General features: G+C 40.8%; 1 protein-coding gene across 1 annotated transcript; it reads right to left on the reverse strand.

Moving 5' to 3' along the window:
* Window positions 1-5,069: 5,069 nt before the first annotated feature.
* XG (Xg blood group) lies at window positions 5,070-25,754 on the reverse strand. Its single transcript, XM_010580479.1, has 8 exons — window positions 25,694-25,754; window positions 14,660-14,701; window positions 14,261-14,317; window positions 9,820-9,855; window positions 7,169-7,234; window positions 6,206-6,262; window positions 5,512-5,550; window positions 5,070-5,224 (listed from the first exon to the last, which is right to left on the reverse strand). Exons 1-8 carry the CDS (start codon window positions 25,752-25,754, stop codon window positions 5,070-5,072), a joined length of 513 nt encoding a protein of 170 aa, XP_010578781.1.
* Window positions 25,755-25,883: the final 129 nt, after the last annotated feature.

A 25,883-nucleotide genomic window follows, 5' to 3' on the forward strand; every position in this document is an offset into this window, starting at 1 on the left:
GTCCCCTGCGCCCTGCCCGGGGGCGCTGAGGGAAGGAGAGGGACCCCCTGGCCCCCGCTCCCGCCGTCGTTTCCAGGCTCCCGGGCCGGGCCCTGCGGGGCTGCGCGGTGGCTCGGGCCGGCGTTGAGGAGAAGAGCGATCCCTGTGGGAGGGACGGAGGAGCGCCCGGCCGCGGCGGCCGTGCGGGGAGCTGCGGCCTGCGTGGGCCGGAGGGTCACGGCGGCAGGCTGACAAAACGGGGGGCGTGTGGGCCGCGTCCCGCCACCCGTGCTTCTCCCGCACCCCACGGACTTCGACTGCAACACAGCCTCCCCACCACGCACGCTCCTGTGTGGAACCAGAGAGGAAGAAAGATAAGGTAGGGGAGACTCTGCCACGTAGCCCTTTGAAGAAAGCATCGACGCCTTTGATGGTGGAGATGGCAGACTGCGGAAAAAAGATCGTCGAGCAGGAGTGCAGGGACTCCAGCATGGCTTACAGTGACCCAGATAGGTGGGATTCACGGCCGGTTAAGGGAGTCTGCCCCGTGACGTGTCTGTAGCCACCATAACCCCCACAGGTGGACGCAGTCTGATAACTTGCTACCCAGATAAATAAATAATTGTTTTCAGAGAGCTTGTGCTATTCGGAGTGCTGTATATATCTTCACATATGTATATATAAGGACATGTATTCACACAGAGTATAGGCAAGGTAGTTTAGGCTGACCTGGGTTAGTAGAGGCATCTTTGCATCAAACTGGTCTGTGAACACCAGTAACTGCTTAGCAGAGGACAGCGGTTTAAGACAGTGTGCCACTGAAGAAAATGCACATACCTTTAAAAATTAAACCTTTCTTTGCAACGATTTGCGAGTGATCAGTGTTGCCACTCCAGGCTGCAGCATTTCTTCTCTCACACGCTGGTAGTATCCTAAAGGACCACCGGAGAACATGATGTGATTGCTCCAGTAGTGGCAGAGGTGTTTAAGAAGGAAGGACGTAAATGCATAGGAAATCAAGCTTTATTTATCCTGCAGAAACAAAATTCTCAGGAAATGTGTTCATCATCTGCTTACATAGGGAGATCAACTAAACAATATGCTTATGAGTAGCAAGATCACTATTGTAGATATTTCTGCTGGCAGAGCTCTTTCAATTGGGGCACTTCATAATCAACAAAAGCATTTTCTTGGTAATAAAAGAGATGTCTACATTTAGATGATTTTCTGTTTTACTTGTGTACCAGCAACTTTTTTACAGCATAGAATAGACTTAAAATGTCAGAGCCAGTAATACAAGCTAGAGTTCTGATGGTCTAACAGCCAGTTTATATTCCTTTCTTCCCCTCCAGATTTAAATACATGAGAGCTTACCTACATAAACCCCCAATTATGTGAAATAACAATACAAATTAGTATTAAAATAATGAAATTATTATTGTCATCATAATTATCATTATCACTATCATCATCATACTAGTTAAAAGGGAAATTAACACTGAAAAGTGTGCCTGCACACTGGTATATTGGTCATATGTTGGTGTCATTAGACCAAGGAGCTTCACAAGTTTAAACATTGGGGGAGGGCAGGGTTTACCAATTCAAGTTCATGGTTTTTCCTCAAATTCTCCATAATAAAATCTGCTTTTTGGCTAATAATATTAACACAAGCACTTTCAGCTGAGTCAGAAATTCTTTTGAAAATACTATGAACAAATTTAAATAAATGGTAATAATATTTCAAAATGAAAAATCTTCATAATGCACATAGATCCTTCTCTGGACACTGCTTCTGAAAAAAATTGATTCTTAAGCTGTTTTCTTTTTTTTTCCTTAATGTCTTTAATTTGAAGCATTTCTTTCTCTTCCCTAGCAGGACATAGATGGATTTGTATATAAAAGGTTTCAGCCAGCACGTGTGCCAGAAAGTAACAAAACAAATAAAACATAGACATCTTAGATAAAACACAGTATGTGTTTATTGAAAATTTTCAAGAGAAAGAAGCAAAATATATATTTTCATTGTTAAACAAACAACTGAAGTGGTAACCACAAAACATTTTAACATTTCATTAGTCAAAACTTTATGTCTACCTGGCAAAATATGTATCAATCTGTTTTAACTATTAACATGGGAAATTAGTATTTTTAGAGAAATATCAAGTGTCCTTGGAAACCATATTAAAAATATGTTATAATTCATAAGTTGAAAGTGATAACCACAAAGGTGCTCGTTTGTTTGTGTGTTGTCAAGATGTTTCTGTATTTTAACTGATGTACATTATCGTTTCTCACTTTCAGGATCAAAATAAAGATTATGGTAATCTCCTCAGCAATTGATACATATCCATTTCAAACATAGTTTAGATAGAACAGATTTATTTTATGAAAAGAATACTTTTTCAAATTACGTCTTTCAACAATTTAATAAATACAAAATCATGTTTACCTCCATCTACGTGGAATTTCAGTAAGAAAAAGCATGCTTCACATACAAGAAGATAAAACCACAGATCTCCTCTATGCTTTAAAGAGTTAGCTAAAAGAATACCTTTTCAAATTATGTCTTTCAACAATTTAATGAATACAAAATCATGTTTACCTCCATCTACATGGAATTTCAGTAAGAAAAAGCATGCTTCACATACAAGATGAAGACAAAAACACAGATTTCCTCTATGCTTCAAAGAGTTAGCTAAAATGGCTGTATTGCAGAATTATGTCAGTAAACTACTAGTTTTGCCAGCTTTCATCTGCATTTCATTCATTTGCTAGTATTTTGATTCAGTTAGCTAAATGAAGGCAGAGAGACTGGAAAAGTGTTAGGTTTTGTTGATAGATTTGTCTACATAAAGACATTTAGTAGCACAGCAAGGTTGGACAGGAACAAGGGAAGAAGGTAAAACAGCCTTGCTAGCAAAACAGTATCAACCACACCTCTGCATATGTATGAAGCTTAAAAGTTGGTGTGGCATAGATTTTATACAACCAAGTGTCACAGACTCATTCTAAATTATTCTGAAAACTTTGTACCTATTTTTCCTTTACAGAAATTATGAATAATATGGTTCTTAAAAAAAAACAGCCTGCCAGATTAATGCCTTTAAAGGGTCCTAGAACAGGACCTAAGTTTTCAAGAAGAGAAACAAAATTTACATCAAATTCCAGTTCCTGAGAAGAGCCAAACACCATTTCAGTAATAAATAAATAAATAAATAAAATCAGCACATGTTCCTCTCATTTTTATGTTTTTAAAACAGTGGTTTGTCAATCTACATATTCTTTTCATGCTGTATTTTAAAATTAAGAATGAATTTTCCATCTATACCTCCTTTCTCTTTGCTAGAATTCAGACATAAATACAAAGTAAAGGCATTAAAATTTTTAATTCTTTATACAACTTCATGTTTTCCTTAAACTTTATGGACGATACAGAAATATACTAAAGAAACCTAACATGTATGAATGGAAACATCAATTTCCTTATTCCTATTCTATCAGAAGGATTAAGTATTTTGGCTAATTTTGAAAACAGGAAAAAAAAAGAACTGTTCAGTGACTCAAATGCTCACAAACCAAAATCTTTCCATTTTTAACTTACATTAAACTTGATTTTTTCGTTGTTTAAAATAAATTGTGAATCAAAATGCGTATCCAATCTTTATGAATGCAGGTCGGATAGTTCAATACAATCCCCGGACATTTTAAGCATGTCTTTGATGACGTAAAGCTCAAGATGCAAGAGTGGCATCAGGTAAAAGAGAGCAGGATTGCAGCGTCTCAACAGAACATTCATTAGAGGAAGATCTTCTTTTGTCAGAATGGTAAAGTAGAAAGAATTTGTCGGACCTGTGGGCTGAATGTCACCAACCAGAGAGGCCTGTGATCAGAGGGCAACTCTTCTTTCAGCGGTTTACACTGTATCCCCAGCTGAAAAATGAAGATTGAACAGTCAGTATTTCCACCAAGGATGCCCTTTGCCAGCTTTTCTGGGCTTTTTTCGCTCCAGTCCTTTTGAGGCAGCGGGTGGGAACCTCGTATCCCCAGAGACATGCAGACAGCCTTCCCCGTTTGTCTCACTCCCCATTTCCAGAAGGCCACGGGATCACTGACCTGATGCTTTAGTTACACAGTGGCCATAGAAACAGAGGAAAACAAGTGACTGTCGGGACCCTGAGGGCACAAACAGCATTCCTGGCCCTGACCACCCTCCCCTGGGGCATCCCGGGCCGTGCTCCGGCTGGATCTCCCCTGTGTGACCCTGCCCAAGCCTTCCCCCCGGCGCCTGGAGAGCAGCGCCGGCCCCGGAGCCTGCCATGGCACCCCCAGGCTGAGGCTTCTGGAGCGCCGGGGGATCCCAGCTCTCTCAGAAATATCTGTGGAGCTTCTCCACACACTGCCTGCGTTTCGCTCATGTTGTAGTCGTTAGTCCCGTTATGGAACAAATAACATGAATTAGAGGTTTAAGTTGACTTCTATGGCAGCTAAGGGCCAGGGCCGGGCTGTTCCCAAAGAGCTGGGAGCCGAGGGCAGCCGCAGGGGAGCCCGAGCCTTCGCCTCCCCGGTGGCGGGTGCGCAGAGGTGCGGTGATGGCAAACGAGCCCCGCAGACAGGCCAGCCATCTTCATCAGAGGACAAGGCAAGCAGCCCAAGGCCAAGCCAGGAAACCCAGCCGGCCAGCCGGGCTCACAGCCAGGGCCGGTGTGTGGGGATACGGTGCAGGCTGGGGCCAGAGGCCCACCCAGGCCGGAGCTGAAATGGAGGCCCTGGCCAGAGGGTACATGGGTGCCACAGGTGAGCCTGATCTGGGCCATGCAGGCTGGTTTCCACACACAGAGCCACGGCAGTCAGTCACCTCTGTGGTGGCAGACACCTCACGTCAGGTAATTTCCTTCATAGAGTGACATACGTCCATCTTCTGGGCACGTTTTGGCTTCCTATACTTGTCCTTGATGAAGAACATTAACTACCAGCATCTCTCACAGACCAGTGAGGTTGTTCAGGATGAGATTTTCAAACGCCCTCATCCCTGACCTATTTCTGCCCCCACTGAAATTGTTCATAAAATTCCCATCTACTTCAGCACTAAATCAGCTCCGAAAGTGGGAAACCAGTTTGGTCTTACCATGTGGTTTGAAACAAAGTTTCTTGTTCTTGTAAGCCGAGTAGGCTGCTATGGATCCAACAACTAATATTACAAAAGCAGAAATTATAGGAGATGTAACTCCAGCTATTAATCCTGAATCTGTGGAAAAAGAGAAAGGTTTTTTTCAGAGGCACTGAAATGGTTTGACTTAAGCATTTTATCTACTAAGGCGTGCTTTTGCCAAACTATGAGAATTGTTTGGTGAAACATTGGAAATTCATTAAATAGAATTAAGCAGAAGACTAGAAATTATATTACATTACAGCTGGTGTGAAAATGATGTCTTAAAGCCTAATTTCATATATGTACTACTTTTATAAGGCTAATATTTTCTTACTATTTTATGATGATAAGAAACAAATTATAGAGTAAATTATTTACTATACCCGTGTTTGCTCCTTGATTGAAATGATGCTCATCTTCTCCTGGAATAGAGGGTGAAGTTTCATCAAGAAATGTTTTTCATCTTGTTTTGAGAACAAAGTCTTTACTCAACAAAGTGTGATTTTGTACAGAAGGTGAAAGGGGGCTGCTCAGCGGAACTGTGAGAGAGGAGCTCCCCTTCCAGTCCTGACCAACAGCTGTGCTGGCTGGAGAAGTAACCCATCCATCCTCCTGACACTTTGGTTTTGGAAAAGAATATTATCTTCAAAAAAAAGGATAATACTTAGAAGTGTACATCAAGCTGACTTCACAGGGAGTAGGAGGCCAGTATACTCTGGCTATTCTCTACTGCCGGACAATCAGATGATTTATCAGTAATTTAAGTCAAGATCATAGGCCCAATGCATCTACTTTCAGTTCTCGGCAGAAGGCCCTTGCTTTGGGACTGTCCTGGCTGAATACAAAGGGATAAATCCCACAGGGTTCTGACATATGCCAGAACACTACAAAATGTTTAGGAATATGTTTCAAGTTTGAGCTTCAGGCTCAAAGCCATGGTTTGTGGAGAAGGATAACTAATCTAAGTAAAAATAGCAGTCTTGTCCAATACCTTCAGTGACAAACAGATTACCGCTAAAGCAAAACCAGCCAGCTCCGAGTTACAAGTTACAAGCTGCAAGGAGAATTGGCAAATACCTGGTATGTGTGGTGGCAAAATCTTCCCATCAAAGAGATCTGAGTCATCAAAACCTCCTGCAAGACAAAGATTAGGATTTCTGTTGCAAAATTATCTGAACAATGGTAACCTCTTCAGCTCCCTTGTCCAGTCTTTTTGTAGTGTTCTAGGAGGGGTGAGGGCCCTTTGAAATCCCAGCTTTGACATGGTGGATGGGTCAGGTGTCCTACACTGAATGGTTAGCTATTCAAATTCACCTGGAAGATGGAGTACTGAAATTGTTGGGGTCTACCCATTCTGCATCTGTATTGGCACCTGTAGGATGTGTGGGCTTGGGCTCTCAGTAGCACAAATCCTTATATAATTTGGACATCTCAAATCCCAGTGGTTCCTGGAGCAGGAAGTCAGTGGGTCTTTTCCAGGAAAGACTCCAGGAGGACCTGTCCACGGCTCATTACTACAATCATACCAGAAGTAAATATGGGATACATGGTGGTAGCTGGGATAGATGTGCCACTTCCATTTTATTTAAGTGGGTGTCTGGGACCACACTCAGAAGCAATACAGTCCTACATCCATCTCCCCAGTCCCACCTGTTGTATGCCCCAGGGCCATCTCAGATGCACTTTTCAGTATGGATTTGAACATAGGCTTATCCACGCCCTGTGGCTAGCAGTCAGATTTGAACCTTAGCATGATTCAGTGTACACATACCCAAAATGAAAAGGCAAACAAGCTGAGTGTTAGTCTCATGCCACGTAGGAGTCAACATCCCACATTTTGGGCAGACAGAAAAGCTTTATGGTAAGGACATTAAAACTCAGAAAATCCCAAACACTGGGTCAAGAACAGTGATTACAAAAGGGAGATGGAGTGGAGGGATGATAAAAACTATCAATAAAGAAATAAGAGAGTAAACTATTCAAAATATCTCCTCTGAACAGCTCATAGTGCTAGATTTTCTTAGGAGAAAGTATTCTTACCGGAATTACTATGGCTTCCCGGTCGTGGTGGAAGAGGTGGATATAAAGGTTTTCTTGGGATGTCACCTATTGATAATTACTATTGTTAGATGATTGGACAGACAACACTGAGAGCTGTAAATAAAGAGCACGATGACCTGGATTTTTTACCTATTTCTAATTTGTCCTCCAATGAATTAAGAAAAGGACCTTGTCACTAGTTAAAAAGTCTCAAGCACTATATCAACAAATAACTAGCTACTAAAACTAATTAGAAAGTGAAAAGGGAATATTTTCAAAATTAAAATGAAAGAGGAATTCAGAAAAATGTTGAAGGAAAGTATTTAAAGTATTTCTGGCAAGTGCTAACATTGTTTAATGCTGACAGCTGGGAAGCACAGTGTGTTACTGTAGGTTTTAGTGGTGCAGTTATGCAGAACCAACAGAGCAGTTGGTGTTCTGGGCTGGGCAGGAGGCAACAGGTTATCTCTGTGCCATCAGCAGGTATTAATAAGATCTGCAGATTAGTTTCATCTAACAGATGCTGAATTCACCTAACGCATGATGAATTTTCTACTCTTGAACAGTGCAAAATGAACTCAGACTTCAGCTTTGTTGTTTAGGACTTTTTGCTGGTATTTGGCCTTAATTTTTGCCAACGTATTAGAAAGAGATGCATTGGATAGAGCTGGAGATATGATGAGTGTTAGTAATTTCCAAACTGCACATACAGTGCTGGAGTAGCAAGAGCTGACTTGGGTCAAAACCTGCCAAAGTTAACATCCAGGGCTGTTTCTCTGTGTATGTAGAGTAGGTCACCTCTTGCTGTCCTTTCTCCAACCAGTTCAGTCCCATATTTAACTGTTCTTCTAGGCAGACAGTGAATTTAGCTCTGAATAAATGAAACTTAGGTCACAGAAATAAATACCAACTTCCCTCTCTCTCCTTAAATCTTTCTTTCACCTTCAATACATGCCAGATGCCCTTTTATCATGTTTTCTTCTTGCCTAGCTGCTAAATATAATTATTCTGTTTGTGAGTAACATTTAGGTTCTGATTCAGCGAATTATTTAGATATATGCTTAATTTCAAGCGAGTTTAGCCTACTGCAGTCAATGAATTTTAGGTAGAGTCTTAAAGCTTTGCTGAATCAGACTGTGCCCCATTCAATAGAAGAGACTTGTTTCATTCAGAACTGTGTAACAAATGAAGACTCACCATGGCACAAAAGCAGAAAACTACTGATCCCATTATTCATTTTTATTATGGTGTTGCACTTATTCGGTATTCTCTAAGCATAAGAAGATATATTCTATGGCATAGCTAGTGAAAAAATAATGTCTTTGGAACTATTGAAATGAGGTATGTATCATTAATCCCATTACACCATGTATGAATGTCAATTAAGAACCTGAACTGAAGATGGAGCAAAGAAATAAAAACTGAGGCAAACATCATTTGCCATCCTCTGAATGAAAAGGTGGGTCTTAGTGAAGATACTTAAGCTATTCATTAATAATTTAACCAAAGTACTAAATCCATCCTCTCATAAAAGTACCCATTAAAAACTTGCAGGAATGGAACAATTAGTATGGGCAGGAAGAAGTGACAGCATAAACATGGGAATTATAAACAAAATTAGATTCAGCTTTATAAAGCGTGGGCTAACATGTCATTCAAACACAGGCATGAAATGCCATGGGGGAACCTGGAAATGCAGAAAGCCTGGGAAATGGGAAAGAATAATATAAAAGTTATGATTCTCTAAGACTGAAACATGAGTAAACCAGATCACTGCGACTGGAGTAATAATTCAGAGGTTCTGTGCAATGAGCTGAAAAGTAATTTTTCTTTTGTGTAGCCTTGATCCAAATAGAATTTTAGGCCTGGATTCAATAGTACTTGCCTTTTAGATAATTTCAGTGTACAAGAACCTTTCTAGAGTACTTCACATCCTTGGTATACCTCTAAGCATACTAAACAAAATCGGGTGCCAAAATTCCCAAAGTCAAGGTTTTCATATGTCTACACACCACAGCACAGTACAGTGAATACTTCCTGGGTCAGTTCTGGATGTTATAGAAATACCTGGAAGTTATAGCACGTTACAACAGCTTGACTGCTTCAAGCTTAAGCTATGTCTTGTCCATCAGTGCTCATCTCTGAAACATTCCTTCCTGCATTTCTGATCTGGGATCAGCAGAGTTACAAAAAGCTCACACCTCTCTCTATCCACTGTTACCTCTGATTCCTAATCTTAGGCGGACTCATTTGTGGTAGTTGAAGAAACTACTGCTGTCACCTCTTGTCTTCAACCTTCTGCCAGAAGCCACCACCCTGAACCATCACAGCTGAATGGGCAGTACGTCCTCTCCCCAGCCATGACCGCGGTACCCTGGCATGGCAACGTGAACCATAGCTGACTTCAGTTCAGGCAGGCAGGCCAGCCTGCAAGCTCCCATAGCTGGCAACCAGACACAGCCCATCCTGCTGTCCCCGCTCTGCATGATGGACTCTGGCAAAGGGGCTGCCTGTACATGAGCTGTAATGACTCCCATTACTACAGTTCCTCCTACGGTCTTGAAATCTCTTTTCACAAATTAGGCAGACTTCAGAAAAAGACTACAAAAAAAATCCAACCATTATATTTGAGAAAAGAAAAGAGTACTCACCCCCACCAAGAGCATCTCCTAAATGCAGATCATTGTCTAAAAATGAAAAAGAGGAAGGTGTAGAGAAGTGAGTTACACACAATTCTTGAGGGAATTGAAATGTTGCTTTTAATAGAAAATATACAACTGAATGTTTGACAAGCAACTTTTTCAGGTCAGTCCCATAAATTCAAATGAGATATTACACTTTTCTTGAAAACTCTTACAGAATTTAGTATTTGCCCACACACTAATTGACAAATCATACAACATTTTCTACTCAAAATACGAAAGATTTATTCCTGCTTTAAATAAGCTCAAAATAAATCTCACAGTGGAATCAAGATTAATACCTCTTTAATATATCTGCAAGTACATAAATAAAACTAGATATGTTAAAATATTAAAATGTATCTATTTTTTAAATATATTTATCAACATTTATGTCTGTGGTGGGTTGACCTTGGCTGGACACCAAGTGCCCACTCAAGCTGCTCTATCAATCCCCTCCTCAACAGAATGGGCGGGTAGAAAATAAGATGGAAGAAAACTCATGGGTCAAGATAAAGGCAGTTTGATAAAGTGAAAGCAAAGGCAACGTGTGGAAGTGAAGGAAAACAAAAGATTTATTTTCTACTTCCCATCAGCAGGCGATCTCCAGCCACTTCCCAGGAAGCAGGGTTCAGTACGCGTAGCGGTTGCTCCAGAAGACAAATGTCGTAATAATGAATCCCCCCCCCCTTTCTCTTAGCTTTTACTGCCGAGGATGATGTCCTATGGTGTGGAACATCCCTTTGGCCAGTTTGGATCAGCTGTCCTGGCTGTGTCCCCTCCCAAGATCTTGCCCACCCCCAGCCTGCCAGTGAGGGGGGAACATTGGAGAGACAGCCTTGATGCTGTGCCAGCACTGCTCAGCAGGGACCAAAACACTGGTGTGTTATCGACACCTTTCCAGCTACCAGTACAGAGCGCAGCACTACGAGGGCTGCTATGGGGAAAAGTAACTCCATCTCAGCTTGACCCAATACAATGTGGTTAAAACCGGTATATGCATGTTTGGCTTAAGTGTAATTTGTTGAACTGCAAAAACTGAATACCCATTTCAAGAACAAATACTGGGAACTAATAAACCTACTTAGGGAGAGAGAATTGAATCAACTAATTTACGTAAGGATCATGGTGACAAAAATTTTTGCTTCAAGCAATCATATGTGCCTGTCTGAAGTTGGGTGACAGTCTGTTTTTCTTTGGCTGAGCTATAAAGGTTTTAAAATATACTTAAATGTCTGCATGTGCATGTTACACAGTGAACAACAGGCTATTGCCATTTCCCCAGCACTGTCTCACTGTACCTGGGATGGAATTTTCCATCCAATAAACAATTTGTCCATGAGCTGCAGAAGCATAAACAAGAGGAACTCCGTTTCCAACATGCAGTGTGGATATGAGTATGTGGGTGATATTTTAGGGTATGTATGGAATGATGGTGAGCTCTGAAAGGTCACTGAGTAATAGGCAGAAATACATTAGATGGATGTCATAACTCCAAAAAAAGCATTTCTTGCTCCTTATAAATGTGAAGTGCTAGAATGAATCAGAAGAAAAGGGACAGCAAAATATACCTAAATTTTGATACCAATGCTTCTTGCCACAGAAATTAGACAGACGCTCAATTAACTATATAGGTTTTTTCATTATAATTGTGTCAGAATTCCCAAACCCCAGGAAAATCCATCCAAATGCATCATCATGCAGAATTCTGCCTTCTTGTGTTCTTTATCTCCAAAGGGGGTGGGAAGCTGCTTTTGCACAGTATCAAGTCTCATTTGTGTAACAGCTCAGAAATGCTCTGATGTCACCAGGAAATCTGGCAGGAAAATAATCAAATTCATACTACATGACTCGGTTCGTTCTTGTCAAGTCGGATGTTGATCCTGTCTGTGTCTGGTCAGCAGAGAGTTGCATTTCAAAAATACCTTTACGTGTCAAAATGCTAACACTGTAAGAAGCAATAAATTGCAAACTGGATTCAATTTACTATCAAGATGAAGAATTCAAGTAAAATGTAGGGCTCCACTCTGGAGGGTTCATGCAGAGATTTGTTGCAAAAATGCTAAGGTTGATATGAATGTAATACAAATGGAAATGTGTGTGTCTCTACGGACCGTAAGAAACAGCAGAGCAAAGGGTTAAAAGAACAGACAATAAAAGTCACTGTTCCCAGCAGTAAAATTGAGGAATGTGTTGTTTCTGTCAAAATCAGCAGGCCTGCACTCCGATAAGACGACAGCACAGATGACTTGTCAGCAGAGGAAAAGCAGAAGGGCACTCTAAAGCCAAAGGTTGCAGCATACCACCTATTCCACTACTTTTCCTGTTCGCCCACCCAGAAAATAGTCTTTGGACCTAGTCTGTGTACCCCAAACAAGCAAAACCAGACAGTGGGCAGCAACCTGGCCTAGGGTTCAGAGATGCTGAAGTAAGCAAGATTATGAGGCAAAGGACCTTTCCATAATAGCTGATGACTCCAATAGGGTATAAAAGATCTGTACATAAACTGGCTTGTCATTTCTGATCAAGAAGAACCACAGAGACAGAATAAGGACTCAGTAGCTGGCGTGCCTTGTCCCGTGTTGCACATGATGCTCACCAGACCTCCTGAGCGCACACATCTTGGTGCTCACGGATATGTGGGTTTGAGCATATGACTGAATTAAATCAATAGGAGGATGAATGTAAGTGGGTAAAATCAACCTATTTAGCGATTTTGTAAATAAACATCACCTTCCACGAAATTTTGTGTTGAATTTTGTTACACTAGATGGGAGGTGCCTACAGGAGAGCTTCAACTCCGGCAGATGTGCGTGGGAAGTGATGCCCAGAGGACATCGCCTGTACAGTAATTGGCCTCAGCTGGACCAAAATCATCATCTCAGCCAGCCTCATTTCTCAGTGATACTGGCTGAATGAGACATAGAGGAAACCCTGAGATTAACATGAAGCATCAGGCAGATGCTAGGACATACTTTCGCATCATCTTTCTGCACTTCCTAAATCCAGTAATTGATTTTTAACACTGTTTTTTTTTAATTAGTTTGAATTTCTTTTAAACTCCCTGCAGTCCTCTTCAGTGCTGAAGAAGATTCCAAAATCTTCTGTAAAACATGGGGTTCTTCATTCCCAAGAATTAATGAAGTTGATTCAGGTAGGGCTGCTAATCATCTGACAGTCATATCTCTAACAGATTTAGGAGTCCCTAAAAATCAAATCCCTTTCACCTGAGTGAGGCATCTTCACTGTAGATACTGGCATCCCTAGGTTACCTTTAAACATGTCTAAGGACAGTCTTTTAAGGCACAATTCAAGTAACCTGCTTGAAATGTCTATATTAGGATAAGAACAAATCCACATTTAGAGTGATATGAACTGTCCCTAGACATGCTGATTTCTCTCCACTGACTTTAAAGGAAATCAGGACAGTTAGCTAAGCAGAGGGCAGTGGCATAGCAGTACTTTACAAGAGACACTTCTAATCTAGGCCAAACACAGATTTTCTTTGCAAAAAGAAGCGGGAAGAATGCAACCATTACAGGATTTAGTAGCTACCACATTCGCAAAATGCTCCCCCTGTTTGTTCAGAGTGAGCCAGAGAATTGTGTGGAAAATGTAACTGCTTTCATGTACCTAAAGACTTATTGCAATGTTTATCCAGAAAAAGACTGAAAGTTGTGTGGGCTAATGTTACCCAGCATTTCCTGATTCAAGCATTTTGTTCGATAGCCAGAAATTTCCTTCAGTGTAGTTTAGTTGAAAAATCTCTATGTTATCATAAAAAGTTCCATCATAAATGCATGTGTGGTTTTGTTGTTGTTTGGAGTTTGGGTTTTTTCAGTGATAACGAGTGTTCATCGGCAATTGTCATTTGTCATCCTCAGGACTACAGCTAAAATGTTTTGGTTCTCTCCACTGTTCAGAGCCTTTTTTCCTTTCTGACACAGATCTTTATACCTTTCAATACTAGATATTAAGTAAATACATGGGGAGAAGAAAGAATACCCAAATTCCTTCTGATTCTTTTCCAAGACCGTTATGAAGTATCATGAATATTTATGCTAAAAGAAAAGATAATGGAAAAAAAAAGTAGAACAGTTACCCATTTTTAGCAACAGTTACCCATTGTTATACTCCCCAGGGAGTTCAGTACAGGCTGGAAAAGCGTGAAGAAGATCTTCAGGAAATAAAATGCCATCACTGGCCAGTCATGCTCTAAAGACTTACTGGAAGCAGTAAAGACATGTAATTGGTAATTGTCAAAAACCCACTGACTTTACATACAGAAGACAGCTAGTATTCACACAAATGATCTCAGCTACGGTTCATTAGCAAATACGATCAAGAATCTTATGTGAGACTGTTTCCACATATCTAAAATCAGTTATGACGCGTTATCTCCATTACTCACTCAGCACAGGCCTTGTTGGTCTTCTGATCACTGTAGGCTTCCTGGTAATTATGTCCTCTGTGGGACACAATGACAGACCAATAAACAATTACAGCTTAAACTTTTTCAACTTAATAAAATAAGGTATCTGCAAATCTAGCGAGCTGCATTCAGTAAATCTTTATGTATCATGGCAGAAGCTAAAAATGAAGGGATATGTTTTCAAAGCCATTATTTTTTTGTTGTTTTAAAGAAAATTTTAATTTTATGACAGAAACATTGAAATCTAGCATTTCCCAGTTCTGTATTTCTTTAACTTATGTAGCAGCCACTTCATATTCCAGTTCTCAAGGAAAAGGACTTAAGATTTATTATTGGGTCTAAATGCCATAGTAAAATGAGGAGAGGAGATTTACCTACCTGGGTGATCAAGAGCATCAGCTAAATCAAAATCACGTTGACCTAGAAGGAAGGTGACAGAAGGAAAGAGACTAAGTCAGTGGGCAGGTTTCCATGACCGCCAGGTCCGAGGGCTCTGGACAAAGCCAGAACATCAGTAAGAGGCAAAAGAAAAATCCATCCAAACAGGAGCAGGCGCAGAGCAAGCTGTCGGCTGTTGTCCCTGTACCGTGCAGTCCTGAATGATGGTGCGAGATGGGCTCGTTTAAATCAAAAAAGCTATTCGTTCAGGTAGCGCAAAGAGAAGCTGCTTTCTCCTGTTATCCATAGCCAGCCGCTGTGCAAACATGCCTTTGAAGAACACAGGTTGCCTGTTACAGGGCACAAGGGCTATTGCCAGGAGACAGCTGAAAGTAGCATTCAGCACAGTACTTGCAAACCAGAATCATTAGGTGAGAACTTTTAATATCTTCATTATTGTTTTACTAGCTCACCTTCAGAGAGCAGCTTTACTGGCAAGCCTGTCTTGTGATTACTTGTAATGTGAATCAACTTTTTTTTTTAGTTCTTCCAGTAACATGTGCCAGCAGTAAAAGATATAAAAACGTGTTTACCTAATTTAGTTTCCGCTATAACTTAAAAAATCTGAAAGAGGAGAAAATAACCTTCCTGTTCTGCATTAGGTGACAATGATGTCACTAAATGTCACAGCAGGGCAATTAGCGTCCTGACCTTTGAAGCTGGCAGGTAAATAAAACTGGAAAATGTTTAAAATGTATAAACTGAAGCATACAGCTTTGAACTGAACACACACAGTTATTCATACGAGTTTTACCTTCCACTCTCTACAATCTGCCACTTTCCTTTTAACACACAGCCTTCATGAAACACCTCTTTGCAGAGTATGTATCCATTAGTTTTCATCCAGACTGAAACTTCACCGTCCTTGTGTTTGCACACCAAATACAAGAACAGCCTGCACAAACCCACAAAAAGTCAGTACATGCCATGACTTCCCTAAGCAGAAATGTTTTGCTGTGCTCTATCGAGTAAGCCTCTTGATTCGCATCTGTTTATTATCCTGTCTAAAAGGTTTAATACCCAACTCTTCGATGAAGTGTTTTTCTTGGTAAGTCCTGAACAGTTCACAGCACAAAAGGCATCATTGTTCAGGTGGGGAAACTGAGGAACAGAGAGAGGCTGTCAGAGGTTCTCCAGCGCGACAGCACTCTGGGTTCAGCTCAGCCCTCTCTTCTTGACAGGGGCTGTCCGTCTTCATAGCATTCTTCACATTAATCACTGTTCCTCAATAATAGCTCTCGCCTGTGTCAAAGAGCTGCTGGAAAGATTAATTATCAGTGGTAAAACACTGTGTGATCCCCAGATAAAAATCAGAGCAGGAGCATAAAGTAGAAATGTTTTGACTCCCATGAGGATTTTCACGTAAGTCTGTGAACTTAATTATCATCTGGTGCCTGACGGAAAAGATAAAACGAGGCTGGAATGCAAAATAGCGAATGGCTTCTAAAGAAAACTGTCCCTATAAAATATTATGACAAACCCGTGTTTGGAAAGGAAAAGCAGAAAGCAGCATAAGGCTTTCCCAGTACTGTTATTAGAGTAGCATTTTATCTCTTATCATTTGAACTGATCTTGGAGTGTCACCTCATCCGACCACCTCTCCTTTCCCTGCCCTGGCCGCTCAGCCAACCTAGCTAACTCCAGTAACCTTTGGGCTGGGTCCCTAGATGGGTAATATTCCAAGATGCTGACAGGTTGTTTTTTCTATATGAATCCCTTAAAACACATAAAATTGAGAAGTGGCTTCCTCAGAAGATACTCTTTTCCGGAGCCCTGAGGGCACCACTAGCCCGCCCTGGCCCTGAGCCCCAGCCCGTGGGCTGTCACAGCCGTGCTGCTGCCCGCCCGTGGGACCATTTGATCCCGATGCAGACCCCTACCCGCAGGCTGACATCCTGACATTGCCTTGACTTATATGAAAAATTCTATTTTTCTGAAGCATTTCTTCAGTGCCAGCAATACGAGCAACTTAAGTTTGACTGTCTTTTGATTTTGTCCTCTGGATAAATCTTCATTCTTATATTGGCGTCCTGAGTCTGTCTGACCTGAGCCCTGCTGCTGCAGGATACCACCGGCAGGGCTCAAACCATTTCTCATCAGAGTGAGTCATCAGAAATAATTTTGTAACAGCAAAGAGCTGTTGGCTAAACCACCTCCTCTGTTACAGGTCCTGACACGCAGGAACTGTTGATACGGAAAGCAGGTACTGAGGTCCTAATGCTCTAAAGAGAACGTGACAAAATTGTCTTGTGAAGGAAGACTCTGGAAAACTTCCAAGTAAAATATTTCTTTGAAGTTAGAGAAAAAAAAAAATAGAAGGAGGAATCTAATCAAAACAGGTTCTAGGATTCAAGCAAGATGATGCAGATGCTTCCAATTGCCTGAGCACTAAAGCAAAACAGCAGACTGAAACAGTTACTAACATCTGCCCTTCTGGACAATACCGACGTTGCCCTCTCCTGTTGTATGTCTGCTCTGTTGTCAAAAAAGTGGGAAAAGACAAGAGGTGTTCTTTTGAGACAGCAAGGGAGAAACAGAAGGCAACTACAGAAATTTTAAGAAGAGAAAAAAGAAGCCTGAAAATCCCCTGCAGAAATTATTCAGATTAATTTTTTTTTAATTATTTCTCATGATAAACCAAGTATTAAAATAAACAGACACCAACACAGAATGGCTGATTGGGAGTAAGATAGGAATCTACACTGAATTCTTTTTGGCTGTGTAAATATAAAGCTTGACAGATGGGCAGATTGTATGTGGACATCTGCGCAGCACGGTAAATGGTATTCCAATAAACCAAAAGATTGCTTGGACTTCCATCTTGACTTCCTCCGATAATAACATCAAATGACCGCAAGGAGTAACATTTTTGTGGAACGGAATTTTAAATGCTCATTACCATTTCTGAGACTGCACCTAGACATTTTGAGAATCTAATCTGGGAGGATAACAGATGGTTAAATAGCTGAACAGCCCAGATTTCATCTGCAAAATGGTGGGTCTAGAAACAAAAACACATTAGAGACTCAGAGAATATTTAGCTCAACAGGAACTGCAAACACTTCAGGGAACTCTTGAAGATAAATGACAAAGGAAATAAATTAGTCAAACTTCTTCACAGAACAAACAGACTGAAAGAAATTCCACATATAAAAATGGGCCCTTTTTTTGGACCAGCTTCCATAATAGAAACAGCTGGAAATGTAATGACGAAAATGAGAATGAGAGAAATTTTAGTGGGGAGAAAACAGCTTTGTTCCTTTGGATTTTTTTATTTGGTTGGGATTTTTTGTGCTTGTTGTTTGTTTGGGGTTTTTTTAGCCTGGATAAAGTTATGAAGAGATTTAGCTATGCAGGAGGTATTATCTCAGAGTTATCTCTGTTATTGCTGCTTTGGGCTAGTATGCTATTTCTTGGCATCACTTCTAGCCTTTCTTCTGGGAGTACCCCTGTTTTTACATAGAAGTAAAATTGTTGTAATAGTGGGTTTTGTTGGGTGGTCTATAATGATTCATAACAGAGAATTTGAGAAAAATGCTTGTAAGCTCCTGCCTGACACCACAGAACAGTCCTTATCTGCAAATGAGAAAATGCTAAGCTAAGAAAGCAAGCCTTCCAGATGGATATACAGTTTGTATTGCAAAAGAACCTGTTTATACTAGCTGCTCAAACACAATGAACTATACTAACAGCAGGACTTTTGCTGGCACTGCCAGCCTTATTTGGGATGTAATTCCCTCATTCCCACCCAAAACATGCAGCTGTGCCAGTAAAAATCTGAAGTGTAGACCTGGCCTACATAGCTAACAGTAGACTTCTCTGTAGCAGCCAGACAGGGGAGAATAGACTCCATAAAACCAAGCATCAAAACATAGTAGATTAAATTTCAAAGTTAGTAGATTTATTTTTAAAGGCATGATTCCTCCGGGTAGGACATTTGCTTTCACTAATGCCCATACTTTCTATGAGCCTTTTTAATATCATGTGTGGAAGGCTGGTGATATAGAATCCCCGTTAGTCCACTTGCTCTACTATGGAAACTGTTACGGTTGCTGTTTGCCACAGAGATACTGAGCCAGCTTTTAGTAAGTTCTCTTGCATATAAGAAAAACCCTGCTGAAGCATCACAGAGCTGAGGTCATCTTACCCCACCAAGGCACTCCCTTGCAAAGTTGTGTCCTCAGGCATATGTGCATTTAATGTTCACAAACATTTGCCCGTATTAGTTTTCTGAAAATGTGACCCAAATATCTGGTCACTAAAATGCAGACAGTAGCATCTTTTGCCTATGGTTTGTGTCCTAAATGTTAAATGGATCCATTAACTGTGTAGTTGATTGATCACAAGGGTCTGAGGTCCCACAGTTTTTGAGGAGGATTGATGAGGAACAAGGCTGGATACTGCAGGCAGATGTTACGGGTTCATCGTTACGTTTTCTGACAAAAGGCTACCATGGCATCACTCTGCAATTTTTAATCTCCATAAGTAGGCTCAGTCCTGCACTGGATCCATATGAGCATAGCTTGTGGCCATTAAAGTGACGCACATTTAAATAAGACAGGATGAATATTGCTGAATGAGAGTCAGGTTATGTGACGAATGAAATTAACTTCTCAGGCATTTAATATGCATAGTCTAGTATTAAAAATGAAGCTAAGATCCATAAGAAAATGTGTTTATATGTGTGTATACATGTGTGTGGACATACATCTTAAATGCATACAGGCACATGTGTGTTAGATAAATCCATTTGTCATTAATGTGATTAAATTAATGGGCTTTGAGTACATTGCTAGCAGTCATATGATTGGGATGAGATTACCTGTGTTACAAATAAATTAGAAGCAACTAGGTTAGAAATGTGAGCTAGATAGAAAGGGAAAATAAGTTGATTTTACATTATTTAAAAACAAGAACAAAAATGATTTCTTCAGTGTAATTAAGAATTGTTTTGTGAATACAATGAACTTAAAATGTTATGAAGCTGGCAGAGACTGAGGAAGAAGTGGGTGACTCACAAATGAGAACAAAAATTTTCTAAAAAGGAACAATATGTTTCCAAAACCGCTCATGAGACCCATTTTATGTTCTTTTTAGCTGAAATGATAAGTTATTCTCTGCGCAGATAATTTCTGATCATTACACAATCATGAGACATATTTCCCCTCTAATGGGAAAAATGGATGTATTCTCCTGGGTATGTGATTCAGAACATACCCATTTATTGGTCCAACTTTATTCAGGAAGCAATTATGTTTGTTTAAAGGAAATTACTCATGTAAGAAAAGTTGTGGGAGAACTTAAAGGTTTACACCCCAGAGTGGACACTTCGGACAAAATCTCAATGAGCAGGTACTATTTCTTTGATGTAATACCCTCATGATCCATATTTCCTGATGAGGATACTGTAGCTTTTTTTTCCATCACGGCCCTTTCGTTCCATAAGCAATGATTGCCACTACAGCCCCTTAATGTTGGGGTGGAAAATGAGTAAGCTTTAAAATCTGTAATTAAGATCTAAGTTCCAGTCTATAGACCACAGCATATGGACCTGATTATTGGCTTCGTGTTTTTTCCTAGGCCACTTCTGTTTACAGTTTGCATTCAAGGGAAATGAAAAGGTCTCTCTCACTTATTCATACAGGAACACATTTAAATAATTACCAGCAAATAAGATGCACTAATAAAGCAAGAGTGGCAGTACTGCTTTAGGTTTCTGCAGCATGGTCTCATCAAACATGAAAGAAAATCTTCCAGTTCTACAGTGTTTGTTTTGCTGTGGACTAACAACAGCTGTTCAAAGGTAGCTGCCATTCTTTATGATGTGATATGTCCTGCATACATAAAAAAAACAGATATAATTTTCTATATTTTGCTTCAGAGTGAGTGCAGAAGATGCTGGTGTGTGCTGCAAAATTACAGGCAGAGCAAAAGAGTCGGGTGCTCTGATGAAGCAGCACCGTATGTTTGCTCATCTTACCGATTTTCAGCTGTGCGTCGCGAGGAAGCGGAGCTTAGGCCACGGCGTGGGCTGTTCGGCCAAAGCTGCTCTCTGTCCCTGTGTGGTTCGTGAAGCTGTCAGCCCTCTTCAGCCATTTGGTCTGAGAGTGACACGTCACATGAGAACTGTACAAGTAGAGAGGCTCAAACGAGAGACCTCTACGAGTGTTCCTACTGAACCTCTGTAGTGTGGCACAGGCAACAGCTGTGCTGGGCTCTCTGAGTGACCGCTCGCTGCCGAAGTACGGGCTGGCGAACCCACACTTTCCCCAGCAGATAGATTAGAGACAACAGAGGGAGCTGGAGATAATGCAGGAGGTCAGGGAGATGCCAGGCTTTGCTATTTCTGTTGCTCACAGAGTGTCTTTTAATGTTCCTCCTCCCACCTTCATCCCAAGTACACTGGTAAAATACATGCAAAATACCTTCACTCTTCAATATGGGTCGCAAGATCTCAGTAATGCTATTCTGTAACTTAACATCGAGTTGAATTTATTTCAGAAATTCTGTTGTATAACTAATCCTGTGCCCCCTGAAGTCACAGTAGCTCATCAGCATAATTATTTATATTGCTTCCAAGGGGGTTAGTAATACTGCCAAGTCAAAGTGGATGATCAGGACATTTCATACACATTCTTTGCTTATGTGTTTAAGATGCAAGACAGCAAAGAAGCAAGACCTGCATCTTCTCTCTTTCATGCCATTAAGAACGTGTTTTCTAGAAAAGAATAACGCTGGAAAGAGTTGCTGGACATCACCCAGCACGTCCATTCAGCAACAAAGTCTCTGCAGAGTGTCAGGAGCCACCTCTCATCTCATTTGGACTAAAGGAGAAAAGCCATCAGGCTGCCTTCACAGAGGTGAAGAAGCCTTTGCTCATGGTGCCGGAGTGCACAGAGAAGCCTCTCTGAATGACCCTGTGCAAAGGGTGATGGAGCATCAGTTGGTGTCTGAACTTCAAAAGCAGGAGACTCGGAAGAGGATCTGATGGCTTAGCCTTCGGAGGGAACAGCAGTCAAGAGTCTTGGCATGCAGAATGCTCTGCAAATCTGAGTTGGATTTCTGAACAAAAAGCCAGCCTTCTTTTTGCTACCATTACGCTCAGGAAACAAAATGGTCTGTATGATCTTTGTGAATAGAAATATCTGGCTCATATCTCAATTTCTGCTCCTTGCAGATGGTAACCTGCAAGGTAGAGTTGCAGTTTTGATGAGATATAGATTGTGATCCAGGAGGCTTTGTTGCTGTTAACTCAGGACTCCTCACAGTGTGGAATGTATGCCCCTGGTTCTTCCACCGCTAATGTTGTAAGACTTGGGACGTAAGGAAGGACTTTGCTTTAATTTCTCTGCTAAGCTAAGTGCCTACTCTGGCCTTTGTTTTCATTTAATCTGGAGCATTGTTGCCCTTTGAAAACATAGTGCTGTGATTTAGCTTTTTAAATAAATTCCTCAGGAATTAAAAAATGCTTATACAGTGGAAGTGGAACTGTTGTATTTTCGTAATTCATTCAAGCCCTTTCTTTCAATTGGGATGGCCTAGTTGCCTTCATGACATATTGTCTACAGATCAGAATTTTAGATAGTATTTTCCCATAACATTCGTAGATGTCAGCCCCCCTGGGGAAAAGAAGGAAGACTCTGATGTTAAAGAAGATCAAAACAGTCTGAATCTCCCTTCTTATAGCCATGAGGCAAAATGCCACAGAAAGGCATATTTTTATTGATTTTTTAATCTTGAAAGAATGATGACATTTATTTCTTTATTTATTACCCTCGGTGGGATGGAAAGGGATTGACAATTGCTGATGCAAATGAGGGACAAATACATAGTGAAAACAGGTCGTTTGGGCACTGCTACCAGGCTTGGGATGTGGCAGCAACATTTGAGAAATGAACCCAAGAAGCTGAGTAACCACGCTGGTGGTTAGCTCTTCCCGAGCTCTGATGTTGCAACAGCTCTGCTGTTGTTACCGTTTCAACTAGTTCAGGTATGCCTATCAAACTGCAATCGCAACTTTGGATGATAGCGCTGACATGCCTACAGATGATAGCAGCTCTGGTATTGGGAGTGAAATAGTTTTGGCGCCCAGCAACAAGAGAATTCGTTGTCTGGTACATCCCTGCTGATACCATGAGTGCTTTGGCATGTACACAGGGACCTCACGCAGAGTGACGGCAAGGATGGAGCTTGATGGAGCAGTATAAGAAAAACAGAACTGTGTTTTTCATCTCTCCCATTCTGTCCTTTAACTCCAGTGAAAACTACATTATTCATAAAAATAAGTCACATAGTGTCTCAAATCCAAACAGGTCTGTAATTTTCTCCCCGTAAAGTGCCTAGCTAATTAACCGAGAATACAATTAGTTTTGAGTCAACTTCTTTGTAAGCCTTAGCTGGACACAGGTACGTGGTTTACTGGCTTGCAATAAATGCTGTTCCTTTTACCTGCATAGCATGCAATACCTGATGCAGTAAAGTTAATGTGTCTAAAACATCATCAACCTTTGGGCTGTCTTTGTTACTGACTAAACACGTGATCTATCAGTGGGTCTTAAAGACCATGGATATCTCTATATTATATCTATATTGGGAACCTGAGGAGCATTTCTGAGCAGTCAGGTCTGAGCGAGAGTCTCAGCTGCTTTCCAGCTCCATACAGGAGACAGCCCTCGGGTTGTCCTGCTTCCCCACTGCAGGTACGCTAACAGGCATACAGCCCAAATGGGACCTGAGGGATGTTCCAAAACTGAGGTGTATGGCCTGAATGGGACCTACAGTATATTTCAAACAGGTGCATGATCTCAGTTACTGGGGGACTAGGACCTAAGCTGTGTCTTTCCAGACCCTAACTGGGCAGTGTAGACACAACCGAAGCTGAATTACCACAGGTCTGACAAGCTGCAGTAACCAACGTGGGACGCTAGCATGAACTTCAGTGGAAAAAGTTTCTACGAAGTTTCTTTCATTTGGGCTGGGCTAAAAGCCACTCAGACAATTAGTTGTTGCAGCTCAACTTATGGGAGACCTCGGGTAACCCGCCTAAGCTTGGAAATAACAAAAGCCAAAGAGCGTAGATAAAAGTATGGAAGACTGCAGTGAGCGTGTAAGTTTCTGAACTATATCAGGTCTCACTTTCCTTGTGCGGTGTAGTCCTTGGTTATGCCATGCCTCTGTTGAGATGCGTCCATGAAACTAGTCCAGCCAACTCACTGAAGATAGCCAGACATAAAGGAAACGCTAGATGGTAACAGCAGTGATGTGATCTGGTCTGGCCATGGTGGCACAGTAGTTTCTAGAAGATATCACAGATGGTTACAGCTTAGGTAAGAATTAAGGCTGCATATAAAAAGGTGAATCATGCTATAGACATTCCTATCATAAGGACTTACACCATCTTTTCACCAGCATGGCCAAGCTGTTCTCATATCATGTCTTGATTAAGACTGAGTAGTGGTTCCTGTAAACATCCCCTGAAACATGGCAAATACTTTTATGATAAAATTCAGTGGCTGTTGCCATAGACGAAATAATTCATTTTGCTTTCCAAAGTGGATTAAACAGTTTCCACAGTCATAAGACTGTGCCTAAAGCCCGCAGCAGCTTTCAGCAATGACTTCTTCCCCAAAGCAGGGCCTGAACTGGCTCTAAATTAGCACATGCATAAAGCAGGAACGGTTAGGCTGACTATCCTCGTAATTAAAGTGTCAGAGTATATGGAGATTGGCTTGCCTATGCTCAGATTGCTTGAACAGAAATATTCAACATAAGAGAGTCCTCCAGAACAAGAAAGTCCACATGCCAGTGATGAGAGACCGTGTGAATCATCCCTGTTCACAACATGCTACGGGGCAGGCCAGCACAGTCCTACTGCTCTGCTGTTTCTATGCCACATTACTTGCTGAGAACCTCTAAATAATTCCTCGTTCGTTAAAAATGGAACTATGGCACTAATTTAAGTAAAGTTTTTTTCACTGCCCATCACTGCAAGATCTTCTAGGGACTCCATTTAAATCGGGGGTGGTGGAAGGATGAGCAGCAGCAGCTATTTTGGAACTAGTGGTTAATGATTGATTTCTTCCTGCAGTCGAATGCTGTGCTACAAGTTTTTGAAGTAATGCTAATATATAAAAAAGAACATATTTATAAAACATTAAAAAATATATTTTAAAAGTACATTACATGGCAGATGCACACGAGGATGATCCTATTTGGTTTGATATCAAAAAAAGTTTTACAGAATGTTCTGCTAAAAGAAAGTTACTTTTGAATATAGAAAACCGACTCAATGTAAAAGGACTACATTTTCCCAACTGCTATTTGTTCGTCAAAAAATGTTTACAAATTGTATTCAATTCTTCATTAATCCTGCATGAAAAAAAAAAGAATGTATGCTTGTGTGTGGATTTTATATATTCAGGAAAACATTGGCTAAGGTTAATAAATTAATAATTATTAAAGCATGAGCACCAATATGAAAGCATAAGCATCTTTAAACTGAATCAGAATTTGTTTTTACAATATAACTAATATGTTTCAAAATATCAATAACCAAGAAAAGCTCTAAAAACATGAAGTTAGTATTTGACTAAGGATCTCTTTGGAAACTTTAAGTTCCCCTGGAAGGTCTCATTTTACAGCTTCCATTTAAAAAGTTTATACTCGAGTCCAAGCTTGTGAATAATTTTACGTGAGCAACACTAAAGAGAAATAAATTATAGTAAACAAACTCCAGCTAGCATGGCTGTTACGAGCAATCATCCAAAAGATATGTATCTCTTCAGAAACTGCAAAGTACTTATCTAAACACGCTTGAATGCTTCTCATGAAACAGTAGCAACAAAAATAACGCCAGCAAGCATTCCTAAATAAACAAGCACATTTTTTCAGGGCTTGGGGTTTAGGGTTTTAGTTGTTTTTTTTTCATTTTTAATAACCATGCTCTAGAAATAAGCCAAGGCAACGGTCACTTACCTCTTACATGGACTAGAAGAAAGCCAAGGCACAAAAGAAGGACGCTTCTGAAACTCCCCATGGTCTTCTGTGCAGTGCCTTGATTGCACTGGTTGTTTTTTTTCCAGCGATGATGGTAGATGTTGCAACCGCAGTGCCGGGCTTTGAGGGAGACGCTCGCTTGGAATCAGCAGCTGCGTCCAAAGAGTTC

Source organism: Haliaeetus leucocephalus, unplaced genomic scaffold (genome assembly GCF_000737465.1).
Source record: "Haliaeetus leucocephalus isolate CR32 unplaced genomic scaffold, Haliaeetus_leucocephalus-4.0 Scaffold712, whole genome shotgun sequence".
NCBI classification, from domain to species: domain Eukaryota; kingdom Metazoa; phylum Chordata; class Aves; order Accipitriformes; family Accipitridae; genus Haliaeetus; species Haliaeetus leucocephalus.

Bases quoted from the DNA above. Each gene is read 5' to 3' on its own strand.
- XG (XM_010580479.1), bottom strand. From the start codon at position 25,754: ATGGGGAGTTTCAGAAGCGTCCTTCTTTTGTGCCTTGGCTTTCTTCTA. The intron at 6,263-7,168 runs GTAAGAATACTT...TTTGTCTTGCAG, and splicing joins GGGAAGCCATAGTAATTCCG to GAGGTTTTGATGACTCAGAT. The intron at 5,225-5,511 runs GTATAGTAAATA...CTTTTTCCACAG, and splicing joins CAATCAAGGAGCAAACACGG to ATTCAGGATTAATAGCTGGA.